This window comes from Thamnophis sirtalis, unplaced genomic scaffold, assembly GCF_051295495.1.
Source record: "Thamnophis sirtalis isolate CommonGarterSnake01/CBP01778 unplaced genomic scaffold, rThaSir2_p1.2 scaffold_6, whole genome shotgun sequence".
Classification (NCBI taxonomy): domain Eukaryota; kingdom Metazoa; phylum Chordata; class Lepidosauria; order Squamata; family Natricidae; genus Thamnophis; species Thamnophis sirtalis.
The window spans coordinates 76,560,253-76,579,222 of record NW_028261386.1 but is presented as its reverse complement, the minus strand read 5'-3'; the positions used below and the strand labels follow the sequence as shown (position 1 = coordinate 76,579,222).

At 37.3% G+C, this 18,970-nt stretch overlaps 1 protein-coding gene across 7 annotated transcripts in view; it reads left to right on the top strand.

Annotated features, from left to right (window-relative positions):
• The window catches only part of MAP3K4 (mitogen-activated protein kinase kinase kinase 4), a 104,143-nt gene that overhangs the window by 54,914 nt on the left and 30,259 nt on the right, over window positions 1-18,970 (top strand). For all 7 annotated transcript variants that reach the window (XM_087718215.1, XM_087718213.1, XM_087718214.1 and 4 more), the window contains 5 exons: window positions 5,009-5,199; window positions 9,244-10,631; window positions 14,294-14,536; window positions 16,328-16,471; window positions 18,266-18,423. In XM_087718215.1, coding sequence (XP_087574341.1) covers window positions 5,009-5,199; window positions 9,244-10,631; window positions 14,294-14,536; window positions 16,328-16,471; window positions 18,266-18,423 — 2,124 coding nt within the window. The remainder of the gene's footprint in view (window positions 1-5,008; window positions 5,200-9,243; window positions 10,632-14,293; window positions 14,537-16,327; window positions 16,472-18,265; window positions 18,424-18,970) is intronic.

The window sequence follows — 18,970 nt, the reverse complement described above, 5'->3', positions numbered from 1 at the left end:
CTCTGATCCCAGAAGGCAAGCGGCATGAGGGACTGCCGATAAGGCCACGGGGAAGGCAGGGAAGCATGGCAAGGCCATGGGGAAGGGAGTATGCTGCTTGCTCCCTTATTTGCAGTCCGGTTGCCTGCCTTCTCAAGCTGGCCACGGGAGACACCGGGAAGGCCGCATGGAAGGCAGGGAAGCATGGCAGAGTCGTGGGGAAGGGGCAAGGGCAGCTAGCTAAGCTATGACTCGCAGGCTTACCTGGCAGACAGATTAGGGGCGCAGCACTTCAGGCAGGCAAGCTGCAGAGCAGAGACTGGGCAGGGCAGGGTGAGTGAGTGGTGACCAGGAAACTGGTTTGGGGGTGTGGCCAGGCTGCCATTACTACCAGTTCAGAAAGGTATGCCAGATTTTTACTACCTATTCAGGCGAACTGATAGGAACCCACCTCTGCACCTTAAATAGGAGGAAAATTAAATGAAATGTAGCGGAATAAGCAAAATAGTATACTGTAGTTAATTAACATTCCACATGCATTACATCATCCATAACACCATCCTCGGAAGGAGAAATAAAAATTATCAGCCTCCAATGGTATCCCAGAATAGGCAAATTATAATTGGCTTTGCAAAAGTAATAGGGACAGAGATCTTAGAGATTAAATCTGATCTCAGGATCCCTGCAGATGAGATTCCTTAAGGGATAGGGACCAGAAAAAGTTTCTTCCTTCAGATTTCAATAGAGGGACCACCAAAAGAGACAATACTGGCAGGGCTAAACTGTTGTATGTTGTCCTCTGTAATTTTGAAAATGCAAGCCAAATACATTTCATTCCCATTCTTGCATATTTTAGCATTGTATTGGGTTGAATAGCCAAGTTTGGAATAAAAGATAATTTGCTGAATGTCTATTATCATTCCGGGTTAATTGGTAATTCCTTTAGAATTGACATCTTTGTATTCCAGATACATTTTTCTCCCTGATTCATTAGTTTGACAGATGGTGACATTACATATCAGTTGCTTTTACCTTGTACATAAAACAACTTGCTCTTTTAGCTATTTTTCTTGGCTTAAATTTAACAATATTTCAAATGTCGGTAGTGATATTTTGCAAGGATTATAATCATTTACCAGTTAAGATTACATTAAAAATGGTTCTTAGGGGAGAGTTTTTTCCTCTCTGTTTATTAGCACTATTTAAAGATATATATTAAAAATGCTTATCTAAATACCTAAATATTTTAATTTTAAGAATAAAAATAAATGTTATGCTTTTAATCATCAAAATTAATTATTTAAAATTCCAGAGGCAGTCTAGATAAACTAACAATGTTTTCTCTATGTCAGTCAAAAGATAAGTAATTTAAACATTCGTTGCAGTATTTCCTTCAGCTAAATAGTTCTTGTTCCTTCTATTATTATTTTTTAAAATGGATATTAAATGCATAATACATTGTTCCTTATTTTTGTTGAAATTATGCTTTTGGATAATTTCATTGGATAAATTGGAAGTTTATTAATTTGAGGTGATTATTTTACTGAAAGATGCAATAATGCCACTTATATTACTAAATGTGAAGACCTTGTTTGTATCCTGTTTTGATTGCATTTTAATCTCGTTTAAAATTCGGCAACTACTTGGTATGATGTACTAAATATTTATAGCTTCATAGCTCTTGTTGTAGTGGGAGAGCCTAGTATTGTCTCCCAGAAATTAACGTCTTGTTTTAACTTAAATATATGGAATGTGGCATGTAGGCAAACGATTGTTGGTACTTACCTCAACGTCGATTCTAATGATGAGAGAGGGAGGTGCTACCAGTGGGCTATCATCAACCCTGATTGGTCCATAGACTGAGAGAAAATTGTTGCAGCCACACCTTTACTCCTTCTGCCCAGTTTCTATGGACGAATCAGATTGATGATAGCCCACTGATAGCACCTCCCTCTGCTCATCATTGAGAACATGGCTTTTCTTGTCTCATAGTCAGAAGAAGTACAGCAAGAAAAGTATACAATTTCATTTGTGTATGAGTTTTTATTTTTACTGCTACTAAGTCAGTGACACCAGCTCTTAGTTTCAGTTAGTAACTGTACAACAAGAGCAACTGTATTTTAGAAATGTATATTTATTAGCACTTTTGCTATTACCTTGTGTTGGCCCAGCCCATGGTGTTGGCTGTTATTTTAGAAACTACTGAAGACAATATGAGATTTAGATTGAAATGACATTATTCTTTGTTCTTATGAGTTGGATTGATTTAATTTCTAACTCTTGTATGCATGCTTTTGTCATGTACCCACCCACACATATACCACATCACAGAAGTACTAAGGATTTTTCCAAGAAGTCTTCATTATGTCAGGGACCGCAATCACTATCATATCCGATGTTTTGAATTCTTTAGTACAAAAGACTGAGCTACTAGATGTTCACATGTAGCCTTCTTCCAAATATTCTGCTTCTTTCAAAACACCAAAGAGTTTTCTATGCTACCTACTCTAATTCAGAGGACAAAGTATGTACCATACTACATATTAAGCTGTTTCATACTGAATCAGAATATTCTTCTGCATAACCCAGTATTATGTGTGCTGACTGCAACTGGACGTGAGTAAGTTTTGTGCCAAGGCTTTTTACTGCGTAATCATTTTAATGAGGATACGGGTTCCATAATTTGAAATCTGGGTTTTCTACACTAACCAAGTAATTTTCTACTTACAACAGTTTGTTTAGTGACCATTAGAAGTTATAACGGCAGTGAAAAAAGTGTCTTATTACTTTTCTCAAATGACCATGGCGGCATACCATGGTCACACAATCAGAATTCAGATGTTTAGCAATTGACTCGTATTTATGACAGTTGCAGTGTCCTGGGGTCATGTTGTCCACCTTTTGTGACTTTCTGACAAGCAAAGTCAATAAGGAAGCCAGATTCAGTTAACAACCATGTTACTAACTTAATAACAGGAGTGATTCACTTAACAACTGTCGCAAAAAAGGTCACAAAATGAATAACTGTCTCACTTAGCCACTGAAATTTTGGGCCCAATTGTGGTTGTAAGTCGAGGATTACCTATATTCTTAACTTCGAAGGGTCCTTGAAGTTCATCTGATCCAATACCAACCCATCTAGAGGTTTAAGTATTATAAATTTGTGCTGAGTAACCATTCTGTTTCCATTGAAAACATATAAAGTAATTCCAGTGTTTTCTGATATAGGTTATTCCAGTATTAAACAGTATAATGAAGATTAGTAAGACAAAGGAGATGGTGCTACATTTTCGGAAACACAGAGAGGAACCTGCCCCGTGTATTTCGAGGGGGACTGTGTGGAGAGGGTTTCCTCTTTTAAATTCTTGGGAGTGCTTATTAGTCAAGATCTCACCTGGAAAAACAACACGTCTCTGGTGATTGGAAAGGCTGAACAGAGACTTCATTTCCTTAGAGTCCTGCGAAAAAATTAGGTGGAACAACGGCTGATGACCGTTGTTCTATCGGTCCACCATAGAGAGTGTCCTCACATATTGCATTACAGTATGGTATGCTGGTTTAACAGCTGCGGACAGGAAGGCACTACAAAGAGTGATCAATTTGGCACAAGAAACCATTGGTTGCCCTCTGACACCACTGGATGATATCGCCAGATCTCGCTGCTTTAGCAGAGTAAGGAAGATACTCAGAGATGATTCACACCCTGGTCAGTGTCTCTTTGCACTTCTACCATCAGGCAGAAGACATCAAAGTATAGCCAGCTGAACAAACAGGTTTAAATATAGTTTCTATCCTTGGGCTGTGAGACTTTTAAATACAACCACAATCACTCCATGGACACACTATTTTTTTCTTCTTTTTCGTTTCTGTTATAATTTTGCACCAGTGAGGTTAAAACCAATTTCGTTGTATCTAAGTACAATGACAATAAAGATTATACTTAATGTGGTCACATGATTACGGGAGGGGGTACCTGACCAGAACTTTGAATCCGGGTCATTAAGTAACTTTTGAGGAGTCTGGTGTAACTTTAAATGGTCGCTAAGCAACCAGTTGTAAGTCGAGGACTACCTATAATACACTACTACATGGACAATTGAGGCCCTGATACTGTACTGATATAGGGTTTCTTAGAGAAGCACTGATATACATGGGAATTACAGTTCTCTGATCCTGGAGACTTGAATTACGTAATGTTTTCATGTAAGTAAAAACTGTTTCTTAAAAACTGTTCTATAGAAATACCCACACACACACCCCCAAAGTTTTCCACAACATTTTTTAGTTGTAAAAATTGTGTATTTTTCTCTGTAGAAACATACCTTAAACATTCTTAAGTTTGTAGAAGATGTTGGTCTTCATATTAGGTGTCTGCTGTTTTTCCCAACAAAACAAGAAGTCTGCATTGCATGTATATAGAAATTAGTGGCCTATTAATGATTTGCTCACCAATTAATGTGGCATGGTATCCACAGAATTGGTGAAAGAATGTCCCTCATAATGTAGGGTTTCAATGCAAACACTGCCCCTTTTATACTCGTATAGTTGCAAGCAAATAGGTATGGGATAATGCTTCATTACAATGCACATTTGACAAAAGTTTACTACAGATGCATTAAGTATTTAGCAACATGTATACACAATTCCCTGTGCTAATGCATGGTTCATTTTTTTAATAGATTGAAATGTATATATGTCGATTTGTGATGTAATTCTTGCAATTTTACTAGTTTGTACATCTCTCTTTTTTGTCCTGTTAACTGATCATAGGGGTTACTTAAAAAAAATATCAATTCAATCTACAAGGTTTTCCAACCGAAGACATAAAAGTGATGCACTAGTAACCGAGGGAAATATATTGTTTTAAGGGAACTTCTATATACCTCACTGGAGTGGCAACGGTGCACAAAGATCAGGACACTTAGATGAAAGCATTTAAATTGGGGTGGGTTTCTTCCCCTCTCCCGTTTGGGGTGGGGTGGAGATTGTAAACCTATAATTCCTAATTTCTTTCATTGCTTATACTTAGGCAAGAGTGCAGATTGGAAGATGCTACTTGCAAGATATCCGAATCTGATACTGAAGACTTATCGGATGAAGCAAATACTGAAACTTTCTATGGAACCTCCCCTCCTAGCACACCACGGCAGATGAAACGCCTGTCAACAAAACATCTGAAAAGTAACGTTGGGAAACCTACCAACCGTTCTGCCTTGAAAGGTATGCAATAATTTTTCAGGATTGCAAAAAGTAAAGCAGTCAGCAGTGAGTAACTTGGTATTCTGCTTGAAATCTATTGTCGTTTTCCCAGTATGTTTATTACATTAGACAAATGAGAGCTTTCGTCCAATGCAGTGAAAATTGAGAAATGAACAGTTTCTATGGGGAGAGAGGAGGGAGAATCAAGTCTTCCTTTCTGCTGAATGTGCAGAAATCTTCCATTCCCCTTTTTCATTTGATGAAGAATGAATAGCCAAGCCGTGGAGCCTACTGTTTTGCCACTCCTGATACAGAATGGCTAAGCGTTAGTGGGAAGATCAAAGGGCCTCAGATTTCTGTCTCATCACCTGCTCTTTTGCAATACAACTGGCACAGAAGAGCAGCAGGATTAAGAGGGTTAATTCGTTGCAAAATATATTAAAAGCAATTAGAAATGGGAAGAAAATAGCATTGTGGATAGTCAGCTTGTCCCAAGGTTGTCTAGTTGTCTATTTAGCTTAGTATTATCTGTTCTGACAGGCAGTAATTGTTCAAAGTTATCTGATACAGAGAAAGGACATTTTTACCACTCTGAACTATTTAACTGTTTTATCTTTATTAAGCAAGGCAGGTGCTCTATAGTTCTGCATGGATTTATGTAAGCAAGTTAGTGCAGAGAGAAATCATGTATCTTGAATGCATATACATTATTTTGACAAATATGCATGATTATTGCCATGGAAATAAAATTATCTACTGACTATTATTGAAATTTTGTCAAGAAAACTGCAGGGATGTATCCAGGAATCAGATATGATTTGAAGGTACTAAAAAAAAGTAAAAGTTTTATTATGTCAGTCTATAGAAATATGCCTCAAGCTATGCAAGCTGTGTAGCATCCTGTTTAGCAGAATTTCAGGTGTAGTAAAATTATAAATATTAAATAATTCTCGTTTTCTTCTGCTTTTTTTATTGTAGATGAGATTTATAAAAAGTATAACTTTAAAAGTATTCCACATTTTATTATTCTTAAAATAACTCTTAAAATGGGTCAGTGTTATACCAGTATTATCCCAAGAGCATAGCTACTTGCTAAGATTTAAAGTAGCTTTGTCCACCTAAGTATTCCTAACACTTAGCACCTTAGTTGTTAAGATAGTAATAAAAAGCATTTTGTAGATCAGATACATTTATATGGGTTTACAAGGTATTATGCACATTACTTGTTTGTAACTCTTACCCAACTGCTGAAAATTCAAAATATAGGAAAAAATGAGTGTAGGAATGAGTATGGTTTTGCATTCAAATTTGGAATAAATTACTAGTAAAATTTCCATCATCCCCACATCTCAATAATAATGAAAAGACAAACACCTATAATTGGGTCCCTGCTCAGAATTATATTGTTTCTTTAAATACTCTATCAATAAAACTGCTATTTTTGCAATAAGATTAATCCAAAAAAATGTATTTATTAAATTGCATTTCTAAAAAACCAATTTTTCAAGGCGAGTATACCATTCATTAAAATCATAGTTCAAATGTTTGAGTGGAAATTAAAATATACAAGAAGATAAGCAAGAAAAGCGATATTGAAGTAATTAGTTCCTAAGCAACATATATTTTGAAATGTATATAGTCACATAATAAAGGAATCTTTCTCTAGAGTGAGTAGACAGTAATGGTAGCTCCAGGTTTACTTACTAGGGAGGACATGCCAGAATCAGCAGGCTATTACTAAAAAATCCCTCTCTGGTCAATGTTAGTTCCAGGTTTACTTACTAGGGAGAACATGCCCGAATCAGCAGGCTATTACAAAAAAACATCCCTCTCTGGTCAACGTGTGTGTGTGTGTGTGTGTGTGTGTGTGTGTGTGTGTGTGTGTGTGTGTGTATGTGTGTGTCTGTCTGTCTGTCTATCTATCTATCTATCTATCTATCTATCTATCTATCTATCTATCTATCTATCTATCTATATTTCACAGTTTTCCCTCATAAAAGTTGCAGTCAGAATTTTCACTTCCATATGTTGTATTGACTTTCTGATTGTTTTTGTGATAGTTCTGTGTCATATAAATTACATAATAGTAATCTGAATGGAAAGCTATAAGGTCCATAGTTACTATACATTGCCATTACCAGCCTATGTTGGTAAAATACACTTTGTACCACAGAGGACACTTGGGTCTTTAGTGACCAAAAGAATACTCAAACTGTGAAACTGATCTTTTAAGAGTTGTAGATCATTTTCCAGAATAAGGTGACCACTGCTCACCTGGATAAACCTTTCTGCTCTTAGCATTTCAATCTTGTCCAGAAATGCTGGATGGACAGACAGAAGTTGTTAGCCTTTATCCATCCCATTACTGTGGCCAGCACTGAATTTATATTTCTGCTTCACCTGGAGCTAATGAAAACAGACGGCTGTGTGTCATCAGCAAAGTGGTGACACTTCTCCAAATGATCTCACTCAGCAGCTTCATGTAGATTTTAAACAGCATTGGGGATAAAATGCAACCTTGCAGAATCCTGCAGCACCATTTTCAGGAGATGGCTATGCTGTGCAAGCAGGGCCATGCATAGAGTTCCCTTTCATCTAACTTGGACAACCTCTCAGAAAAACATGAATATTTCAAAAGTCCACTCAAAGGTTTAACAGAATCATCAGTGTCACCCTCCATGTTCCTTCTTTCAGCTAAAAGAGATTAAGATAAAGGTTATTACACTAGCATCAGGCTTAAACTAACCAAAATGGATCTACAAAATCGATCTGTTGCTCAAGTATCTTTCTCAGGAAGGGGATGTTGCTTACATCAATTTGAATGAAATTATGCATCAATGAAATTAGTTTTACAACCTCATAGTTTTGTCTTTTAGATCTTATGCAATAGTGTATACATTTTAAAAAGATTTAATCAGGGTTTTAAAGAAAAAAATGTGATTCCTCTCCATTCCATCAAGGCTTATGCTCTGAAGACTTCTCTTTAGTCACTGGTTCCATCTGCTATGTATAGTAAAAGATAATTGTAATGAGAAGTCACTTCTTAGGGTTACAATTAGTACAACTGAATGTTTCCATTAGCTCTGTTACTTTAAAAACTCCACAATATAATTATGATGCCCGTAGGTACAACATGACTCAGAGTGCCTTGAATTTTGAGTGAAGTATGTTTCAAAGAGCTCTTTGGTGTGGTTATCAATTATTGCTACTTACACATTCATGGAAATTTTTAAAATACGTTTTTTTTTCATTCTCATGTTAGATTTTGGTTTAAGTTGAATGACTAGGAAGGCATAATGAAGAGGTACAGAAATTAAGATAACTAAATCAGATAATTGAGGTTTATCTCATTGTTTAAAAAGAGCAGTAACAAAAAACCTGAAGTTTTAAGTAAAAAGTTAATTTGGCATGTGGTTTTGTAATGACAGGAACCTAATAATTCAAAGTTTCAAATGTGGCCACAGATAACTTTACATGTAATTACTGAAGCATCAGTGCATTATGGTTGGATGAGTGGGATATGACTATCCTGTTGCCATTCTCATAACTACTAAGATGTTTTATCATCTTAATTTGTGGGCACAGCTAAGTACCAATCTGTACTATATAGATATCATAGGAAGGCAGATGGAGAATGATGTTGTATGTCTTATGACGTCATCACATAAATTGTGCACATTCTGTACTGTACACCATCTGCATCATGAATTGATTGAGCCAAATTACATAATTTGCATAATTCACACGATGATGTGATGTTTGACATCAATGTGGTTTCTTACTGGATGCCTGTGTTCCAGTGTTTCATACATTTATGACACTAGATATAAAAACATGGGCAGGGTATTTGAGTGGCATTTGAATTATGTGTGATATCTATTAGGTTTTGAACCTTTTACATAATTTTAACGGACTGTCATGAATGTGTCTTGCATATTTATCATACAACAAAACTGAACACTAATGGAATGGAAGAAATAGATAAAATTAGTATAAAGTAGGGGTTTTTTTAAAGCATGTTTTTCTTTTGATGTGAAAACAATGTATTTCATGTTATGATTTCAGAGAAAATGAGCTTACCCAACCAACTGCCTCACAAAGATAATATTAAAATCTCCGAGAACTCAGAAGAGCACAGCTATAAGCAGGGGAAAAAGATCCGAGCCACCTTAAGGACAACTGAGAGGGATCACAAGAAAAACGTACAGTGTTCGTTCATGTTGGACTCGGTTAGTGGGTCCTTACCAAAAAAGTCAATTCCGGATGTTGATCTCAATAAGCCTTACCTCAGCCTTGGCTGCAGCAACGCTAAGCCTCCAGTATCTGTACCCGTGCCTATAGCCAAAACTACACGCCAGACGTCTCGTACCGATTACCCAGCAGACCGCTTAAAATTTTTTGAGACCCTGCGGCTATTGCTAAAGCTTACCTCAGTTTCCAAGAAAAAGGACAAAGAGCAGAAAGGCCAGGAAAGCACTTCCTCTGTTGAATTAAACCGAGCCAATGAATTAATCTGGCTTGAATTGCAGGCATGGCATGCAGGGCGGACTATTAAGGACCAAGACTTCTATTTGTACACAGCTCGTCAAGCCATCCCTGATATTATCAATGAAATTTTTACTTTCAAGGTAAACTATCGGAACCTCTCCTGTGTGGGAAATGGAGCTAGTCTTAATGGTACGTCGGCAAGACAGTGTAAAGCAGCCCATGGAGCTAATGTAATGGGCTACTCAAGCTATCACGAGCACCTCCATCGCCAGCGGGTCTCTTTTGAACAGGTAAAGCGGATAATGGAGCTGCTAGAATACGTAGAAGCACTTTATCCATCTCTGAAGGCCCTTCAAAGTGACTATGAAAAATATGCTGCAAGGGATTTTCAGGACAGGGTGCAGGCACTTTGTCTTTGGTTAAACATTACAAAAGATTTAAACCAGAAACTAAGGATTATGGGGACTGTTTTGGGCATCAAGAATCTGTCTGTCATTGGCTGGCCAGTGTTTGAAATCCCTTCTCCTCGTTCATTCAGGGACAATGATCCAGAGGATGAAGTTTACGATGAAGACGAGGATGATGATAGAGTAACCTCAGGTGCATGCACAGAGGAAAGTGAAGATGAAGAACAAATCTCTAAGGAGAATGTGGAGGAACTCAGACAAGCCATCCGGAATAATCTTGCCAATAAGGGAAATTTTGACTTTGAGGCACAGGACCATTTGTCAAGGAAGTTTGATAGGCTTGAATCTGAAGATGACTCAACCTGCTGGGCAGTTACAGAGTGCAGCAGAGAGATAGACTGCGGCACACATTGTACGACCTCTATTTATAGGCCATTTGTAGATAAAGCACTGAAACAGATGGGGTTGAGGAAACTCATTTTAAGACTGCACAAGTTAATGCATGGCTCCTTGCAGAGAGCCCGAATGGCATTGATAAAGAATGATCAGCAGCTGGAGGTAGGTTTGGGGAGGCGGGTGGAATGGATGATGCTCAGCCAATAGTCCTTTTAAGCAATGTTTTTCTTCAAAAAGTTTTTCTATGTAAAAATGTGTTTGAAACATGCTAAACCATGTTGACTTGCTTTAATAATGGTTACATTATCAGGTGAAACATAATATAATATATATGTGGTCCTTCCTTGTCAATTCTGTGTCTGGCACTACAAAAAGGCCACAACAACCATCTATACAGGTAGTCCTTGATTTACAGCCATTCATTTAGTGACTGTTCGAAATTACAATGGCACTTTAAAAAGAGATGACCACTTTTCGCACTTAACAGACATTGCAGCAGCTTCTTCGTCACGTGATTGTAATTTGGGAGCTTTGCAGCTGGCCTGTATTTATGACAACAGTTGCAGTGTTGCAGAGTTATGATCACTAGTTGTAACTTTCCTAGCCAGGTTCTGACATCATCAATGGAGGAACCCAGATTCACAATGCCTGCATGATTCACTTAACAACTATTGTTGTGGCAGAAAAGGTTGTAAAATGGGGCAAAACTTACTTAATAACTGCCTTTCTTAGCAACATAAATTTTGGGCTCAGTTGTCATAAGTCGAGACTACTGTATCAATTTCCTGAAGTTAAATGTTAGTGAGAATACACTACATCAAGGGTTGCAACCCCTGGTCCGTGGACCAGCACTGGTCTGCAGCATGCCAGAAACCGCAAACAAGCAAAGCCTCATTCATGGGATGCAGGCAACACACAAAACCACGCCCCTCCAGTCCTCAGAAAAACTCCACAGAATCAATCTCTGGTACCCCAGAGGTTATGGGCTGCTGCATTAGATACACAATTTCTCCCATTCTCTTCCTCCTTTCTTAGTGATGATACTAATGGCCCTATAACATGGGACAGGCCTTATTGGAGTAATAATGGCCAAGTGCTAGAAATGAAAGTTTCTTCACAGAATATTATCAATGCTACTTTATTGTTTCTTATGTGATTTTGATTGTGGAGGAAAGGATATTCTTTAGACTGGAATGTAATTTTATAAAAAATGGGGGGGGGGGAGTTCCAAACCTTCTGAAATTTAGGGAATAAAAATTACCAGGAAATCCTGTGAGAGCTAAGATACCGTAAACTGAATATTTAAAATACATTTAAATTCAAAATAATTAATACAAAAACATTATGCATTACTGTACTTACATTTCTGCTCTTCCTCCAAGTAGTTCTAGAAACCTGTCTGCTTTTTTCCTCTCCTGTTTATTATCACAATAATTTTGTGATTATGCTGGATGAGAGTAGCTAACCAAAACCATCCAGTTATTTTAATGATTTACAGGAGTATTGAATTTCTGATAGCTCAGTCTTGCCTTGCACGCTTAACCCTCCCAAAACCCACCCTCATTCATTAAATTTCTTTTGAGTTTGCATGTTTCAGAAGTACTCCAACATATAGCTTACAGGTTGGATGAGTAGAGGATGCATTCAAATATTACATAGGTGTCAGATTCTTGGAAATAATTTTGATGTGGGAGAAGTCTGACAGTTTTTTTCTTGTTATGATAAAATCAAATATTAATTTGTATTGTATAATTTACATGGTTATCATATAAAGATCCATATACTGTAGTTTTCGCTCCGTTAGACACACTTTTTTGTCTCCCAAAAGTGGGTGGAAATGTCTGTGCATCTTATGGAGCGAATATTGCTGAAGCCCTGCCCACCCGCCGGCCCCCACCCACCAGCCATTTTTGGCCTCTTCATGCTTTGTTTTTGACCTCTTCATGCTCTGTTTTCAACCTCCGTATGGCCCATTTCAAGGCCGAAAACAAGGCGCACGGAAGCTGAAAACAAGATATGCAGAGGTCAAAAATGGATCTCACGAAGGCTGGAAGTGGGATGTGCGGAAAGTGCTGAAAATGAGACTCCAGGAGGCTCCAAGACGGGATACAAGAAGCTTGAAAATGGGTGTGTCTTATGGTCAGGTCCATCTTATGGAGCAAAAAATACCGTGTATGGATGTTTTATTATACCATGTCTCTCAATTATTTTTTTTTTAAGTTTAATAATCACTGTGTAATTTAAAATCAACCATAAAGTAGAATTATGCTACTGAAATTATCCGAAAGCAAATAGTGTCTTGATTTTTAACCTCTGAATGTTGTAGGTGGAGAAAAATGCTGCTACCTTTCTATGTAAATTCCTCCATAGACATAACAATTTGATTGTTTTTCCTGGTATCTGATCTACTTCACTGAAGATTTTGATAATGTGGATAAAGATAATGATTGTTTTAACTTTTAAGTGGTTTTTAACAGAGTGTTAAATTACTGTCTTATTTTTATAAAGAATTGCAAATATTTAGGAAAATATTATATGGGATCTGAAGAAGACAATTGAGAAAGCAAAAACTGGGTTTGTTTGTTTTTTAGAAAAGGTTTTAACTGGGTCCATATTGCAGAATAATTTATTCTTAGTTCCTGGGACTGGGGTAAAACCTACTTTTATTTAAATTTTTAGACATGATAGTTGAAGAAGATTCTAAACCGGGTAAGTCTGCTTCTCTTTTTCTATAGCATTCTCTATATTTTCATTCCCTCAACGAATGGCAGTGCTGGCCAATGAAAACTAGGTTAGGAGCTAAGTAGAGTTGGGGATAGTTAGGATGAGAGCCCCACCCTCCCCTCAGGCTGTAGGCTCAACTGGGCAGCAAGAAAACATCCCAGAAGAAAACTGAGGGATACCATAGGCCATACATATCAGGCCCAACTGAAGGGAAACTTTTCCTTTGCTTGATGTTTTGCATATGCTTCGGTTATATGCATGGTGATGAATGCCTGGTATATGAACTTTACATTTGATCAATAGTTTGGTTCCTACTATTATGGAGTAGGATGTGAAAATTGGCAAGAGCTTTCTTCATATTAATCCTTATCATCAACATCTGGCCTCCTGGGACATGTGCTGGAGCCTCAATGGCTCACCTCCGCAGAATTTCCCTGAACTGTCCAGTATTCTGGTTCACTGGTTTCTTGTTTTAATTTTCCCATTGTGCTATTTAATGATACCATCCCAATCCAGAGGAAAAATATCAGCTACCAGCTGCCTCTGTGGCTCTCTTATGTAGACCCAAGAAAGACAAGCCGAGAGACGTTTAGACATGCTGATATTTTAATAATTGATGTATCTAATCCTTTATCTCATTGGCATTTTAGTTTTCCATGGATTTCTATTAAAAACAATTTTCCTTGGGTAAAGCTGCCAGATGTGTATTAGAAAATATGTTTCTTGTAAATCTAGCAACCATGCTGGTTATTCATCATTGCTACAAGCCTAATTACTCCTATGTTGCTACTTTTCTGGAGCAACCAGTTGTTTAGTCCCAATCTAACTCGCATGCTTGCACCACAAGGGATTTTTTTTTTTAATTGGAGGAGGAGAGGTAAGCATACTTTGAATATCAGCATCTATGCTGTATGGCCTAGAAACCTTTCTTGAAACATTTATCTGCAAGGATAGGATGCAGTTTAAAAAGAAGGTGGTCTTGCTTCATGTATTTTCAGAAGTTGTTTTCAACATTAATATGTGGTTTATAAAAATGTTCTGTTCTAAAGAAGAGATGAAATTAATTAAATTCTCTCTTTCTGTCTTTTATTTGCTGTTAGTTTTCTGAATACCCAGATCCCATTTTACGTTCAGATTATGTGCAGTTGTCAAATTCTCCGGCTTCTTCAGATCAGAAATGCAGTACTGTATCATGGGAAGAGTTGAAATCTATGGATTTGCCATCTTTTGAACCTGCCTTTCTAGTTCTTTGCCGAGTTCTTCTCAATGTTATCCACGAGTGTCTCAAATTAAGATTGGAACAGCAGCCTGCTGGGGAGCCATCCCTCCTGAGTATTAAGCAGGTCATATTTTATTTCATTTTATTCTGTAATATTAAGGTGGTGGCAGGTAAAAATGTATCTTCACAATTCTCTGCCCTACAAATAATTATTTCATCAACAGCGAAAAAATGATGTCTTGTGCAATTTATAAATTGCCTACAAATGATATTCACTTCAGGTGAATAGCTACGTGATGATGATTTTTATGTTTAGAAAAGAGAAAGGACAGAAGATTCTGCAGAAGGCATAAAAACAATCTCCCCCCCCCAAATTAAATGAAATGGCTTCTTAGTGAAACCATTTCTAAGTTTGGAGAATTTATGCTGTAATGCTAAATGAAGATGTACATGCTGCATAATGTTTACAAATTTCAACGTAGTATATATAAATATATATTTATAAATGATTGACTAATTTATATATTTATAAATAGTTGGCTAATGAAGGGCTAATCCCAGCTCCTCCACTTCATGGCTCACTCTTCCCCCATCTTTGGGGTAATGATTTTATTTTGTCTAGTGTTATTATTCTGTAAGCCACCTAAAGTTGTCTGAAACGAGATGGGTGGCAAATAAATTTAATAGTAATAAAAATTAAAAATAAATACTGTATTTTTTGGACTATAAGACACACTGGTGTATAAGATACACCAAGATTTCGAAGAGGTAAGTAAGAAAAAAAGTTTTTGCCTTCCCTCAGTCCCCAGCAACCCTCTGCAGGCTTCAGCAGGGCTGAGGGAAGGCAAAAAACCCTCTGTTTTTCGCAAAAACGGGGGCATTTTTGCCTTGCCCCAGCCCTGCTGAAGCCTGCAGAGGGCTGCTGGGGGCTGAGGGAAGGCAAACAAGCCTCAATTCTTGCAAAAAATGGCCCATTTTTTGCAAAAATGGGATGTGGGGGTGGGGCTGAGGAAGGCCAAAAATTGCTGTATTCAGTATATAAGATGCACTGACATTTCCACGCTCTTTTGGAGGGGGGGAGATGTGTCTTATACTCCGAAAAATACGGTATCTATTATTTTTCCTGGGCGCTGCTTGGAGAGTCCAGGCATGGGTTAATTATAGCCAATCTGCCCAGGACTGAATTGAAACTTTAAGCCACGCCTCTGGTGCTGACTATTCTTCAGATTTTTCAATTCAGTCAGCCCAGTGGACGCGCTTCAAGTTTCTCTTCATTCCTATTAATTGCTTGGAGACTCTGTCCAAAATCTGAAGAATAGTCAGCACCAGAGGAGTGGCTTAAAGTTTCAATTCAGTTCTGGGCAGATTGGCTGTAATTAACCCATGCTTTGACTCTCCATCGCAGTGCACAGAAAACGACCCTTCAGGTAAGCCAATGGTCATTCTATGTCATTCAGCACTAAAAAATATTTAGTCTGATAACAAAAATAGCCTTTTGATGTAGATGGTACCAATAATCCACAATCAGTATCCCCCCAAGAAAAAAAAAACATATCGCTTTGGTCTTAAATGAAAACTACAATTATTCAGTATTCAAGCAAATATGAAAAAAATGCAGACGGTAGAGGGATAACAGTACTTGCTAAATTCCATGAGACAGAACATTACAGCAAGAGGCATCGTGAAGATCGAAAATGGATAACGGGGCTTAGATTCATATCCTGCAGACATCAGCTGTTCTACCAATTGGGGTTTTATTTTGCATCACCCTTTTTGTGGGGTGTTTGTCTCATGTACCAGCAGATCTTAAGAGGACAGATATTTATAGAATTTGCTCTTTAGAAACATCTTTGCATTTTGCAGCATGAAAACACCAGATTGATCGGTGTACTATTTATGGACTGTTCTCTTGCAGCTAGTGCGCGAGTGTAGAGAGGTTCTAAAAGGTGGCCTCCTGATGAAGCAATATTATCAGTTTATGTTACGCGAGGTTGTGGATGACCTTCAGAACCACTGCAACATCGACTCTTTCGAAGAAGACTTGCAGAAGATGTTAACGGTAAGTAACTATTCAGTGTAATATCTGATGATTCAAGTACCATTTGGTTATTTTTAGATTACTTCAATTAACAAAAAAAACTTTCCTAGCCTGTAAAAACCTGCATTTTGTATTTCAACCAATACTCTGATAGCATACTGCCTATTCTGTAGGCTACCTGAACCCATCAATGAGCTAGCGAAGCAGTGCTTCTTATATATTTGAAGCATACCCTTGATATATTATTTTGTACAATACTCTGAGATGCAGATCTGAAGAGAGAGATATTCTGGCTTCTTCCCTTTGTCTAAGAGTCTTTAAAGTTTGCTTGTTTATATTTAGTCAATATATTTATAGCCACCCTGTTGAAAACAGTCATGGTAAATATATTAACTTTAGGGATCAAACAGTCATAAAATGCAATAAATGATGACAGATTGCACCACGGATATACAACCATTGTAAAACTCGAACCAGACAGGTTGACAAATTTGATGATGTACTTATGAGACTAGGTCTTCCAAGCCTTAAAAAATGAAAGCAAGATCAAAACCATCTAGAGGTCAGAAGTTTCAAAGGGAGGGCACAGTGACAAAAAGCATGGTTAGAATGTCTATGGATTCTCAGTCATCCAGGTCATGTTGTCCCAAAGGTACTTTTTCAAGAGGCAACTGGACTGTCTGGTTTTTCTTTGAAGACTTTTTGTTTGGCAAGAGAGCTGAAGAAGCTTCTTGAATGAGAAGTGAATTGTCTTCAAGGAAAAACCAGTTGCCTCTTGAAAAATCACCTTTGGGACATGGTTAGAACCATGTATGCTTTCTAGGAAGGATGTTGTGATGAGGGTAACATGACCCCATCCAAAAAGAGCAACTGCAGGGAGCTTACTCTTTGTTGATATTCCTGGCCCTGCAGAATTGAAGGAACACATATTATCTTCTATCATCTGCCAAAATAACTAGGCCCACAGAGAAAGAGATGTATTTTTCTCCCAGGCAAGAAACTGATAAATCTTGCTTCAGTTTTCAAAGTGCAGCTCTTGACAGTAATAAGTCTTATTTATATGAGTCATCAGTAGACTCTCTTTTTGGTGTTAAAAGCCACAGGTATGTTGAAGGTCCATTTAATACATATTATAGTAGACCAGTGCTGTTGATTGAATTAAGTACAGGTAGTCCTCAACTTATGACCACAATTGAGCACAAACTTTCTGTTGTTAAGTGAGACATTTGTTGAGTTGTGTCCCATTTGATGACCTTTTTGCCATAGTTGTTAGGCAAATCACTGCAGTTGATAAGTAGCACAGTTGTTAAGTGAATCTGGATTCTGCGTTGATTTTGCTTGGCAAAAGGTGATCACATGAACTTGGGACACAACAGTAGTCATAAATGTGGGTCAGTTGTCAAGCATCTGACTTTTGATTATATGATCTTGGGGCTGCTACAAAGGTAAGTATGCAAAATGGTCATGTCACTTTTTCAGGGCTGTTGTAACTTTGAATGGTCACTAAATGAACTCTTGTAAGTTGAGGACTACCTGTACACAATTCCTTATGTGAAAGTACCCTTTTTCCAAACCAATGAGGCCTCTCTGAGGTTTCTAGTAGTTGTTGAGGAATTCCGTCTCTTGATTGACATGGAGGTTGGGGACTATAATTCTGCACTGGGAACATGAGAATTGATAAAAGGATTCTTGATTGGAGACAGGAGAATTCTAAGCAACGTTCAGTTTTATAAATCTAACATGATAATATGGATGAGGAATTGTCTTTGCTCTTTAAATGGCTTTCCCTACTCTTTCTTTCCTCTGGGTTTCAAGGTTTATTTTAATTACATGCGAGGCTGGATCCAAATGCTACAGCAGTTACCTCAGGCATCTCATAGTTTGAAGAATCTTTTGGAAGAAGAATGGAATTTCACCAAAGAAATAACGCCTTATATACGAGGAGGTGAAGCTCAAGCTGGGAAACTATTCTGGTAGAATTGCATTATTACTACGAATATTCTGTCTGTTTTTATTGATTTACTTTCTTTCAATAAGTGAATATTCATACCTTTGAAAAATAGTTCCCGTTTAAAATTTCTGGGATTTATTTTAAAGTCCAAATGACTTTTTAATACTATATTTCCATTAACAATTGTAATATTTTTTAATGTTGCTTAATTTTTATATTCTGTCAGATTGAAAGTTGATCTTTTAAATGATAACACTTCTAGTTTGATATTAATTTTACTTGAATAATTTTAATGGAAGCCAATTATTTATTCAAAATATGTCTACTTACTGTTTAGCTCTGTTCTTGGTGCTAATTCTTTTCCCCACACACTGTTCCACATATCAAACAGACCCATTAAATTATGGCCAATAAATTTGCCTACCCAGGAGTGTTGATTTTCATTTGCTGCTCTTTTCCAAAACACTTATCCTATGTTTTCTCCATAATATCTTATGGAGAAAATACTAGGTTTCCATGTTATTTTTTCACAAATTAAACAAAGTTACAGGGCAGAGTCTGTAATTTAT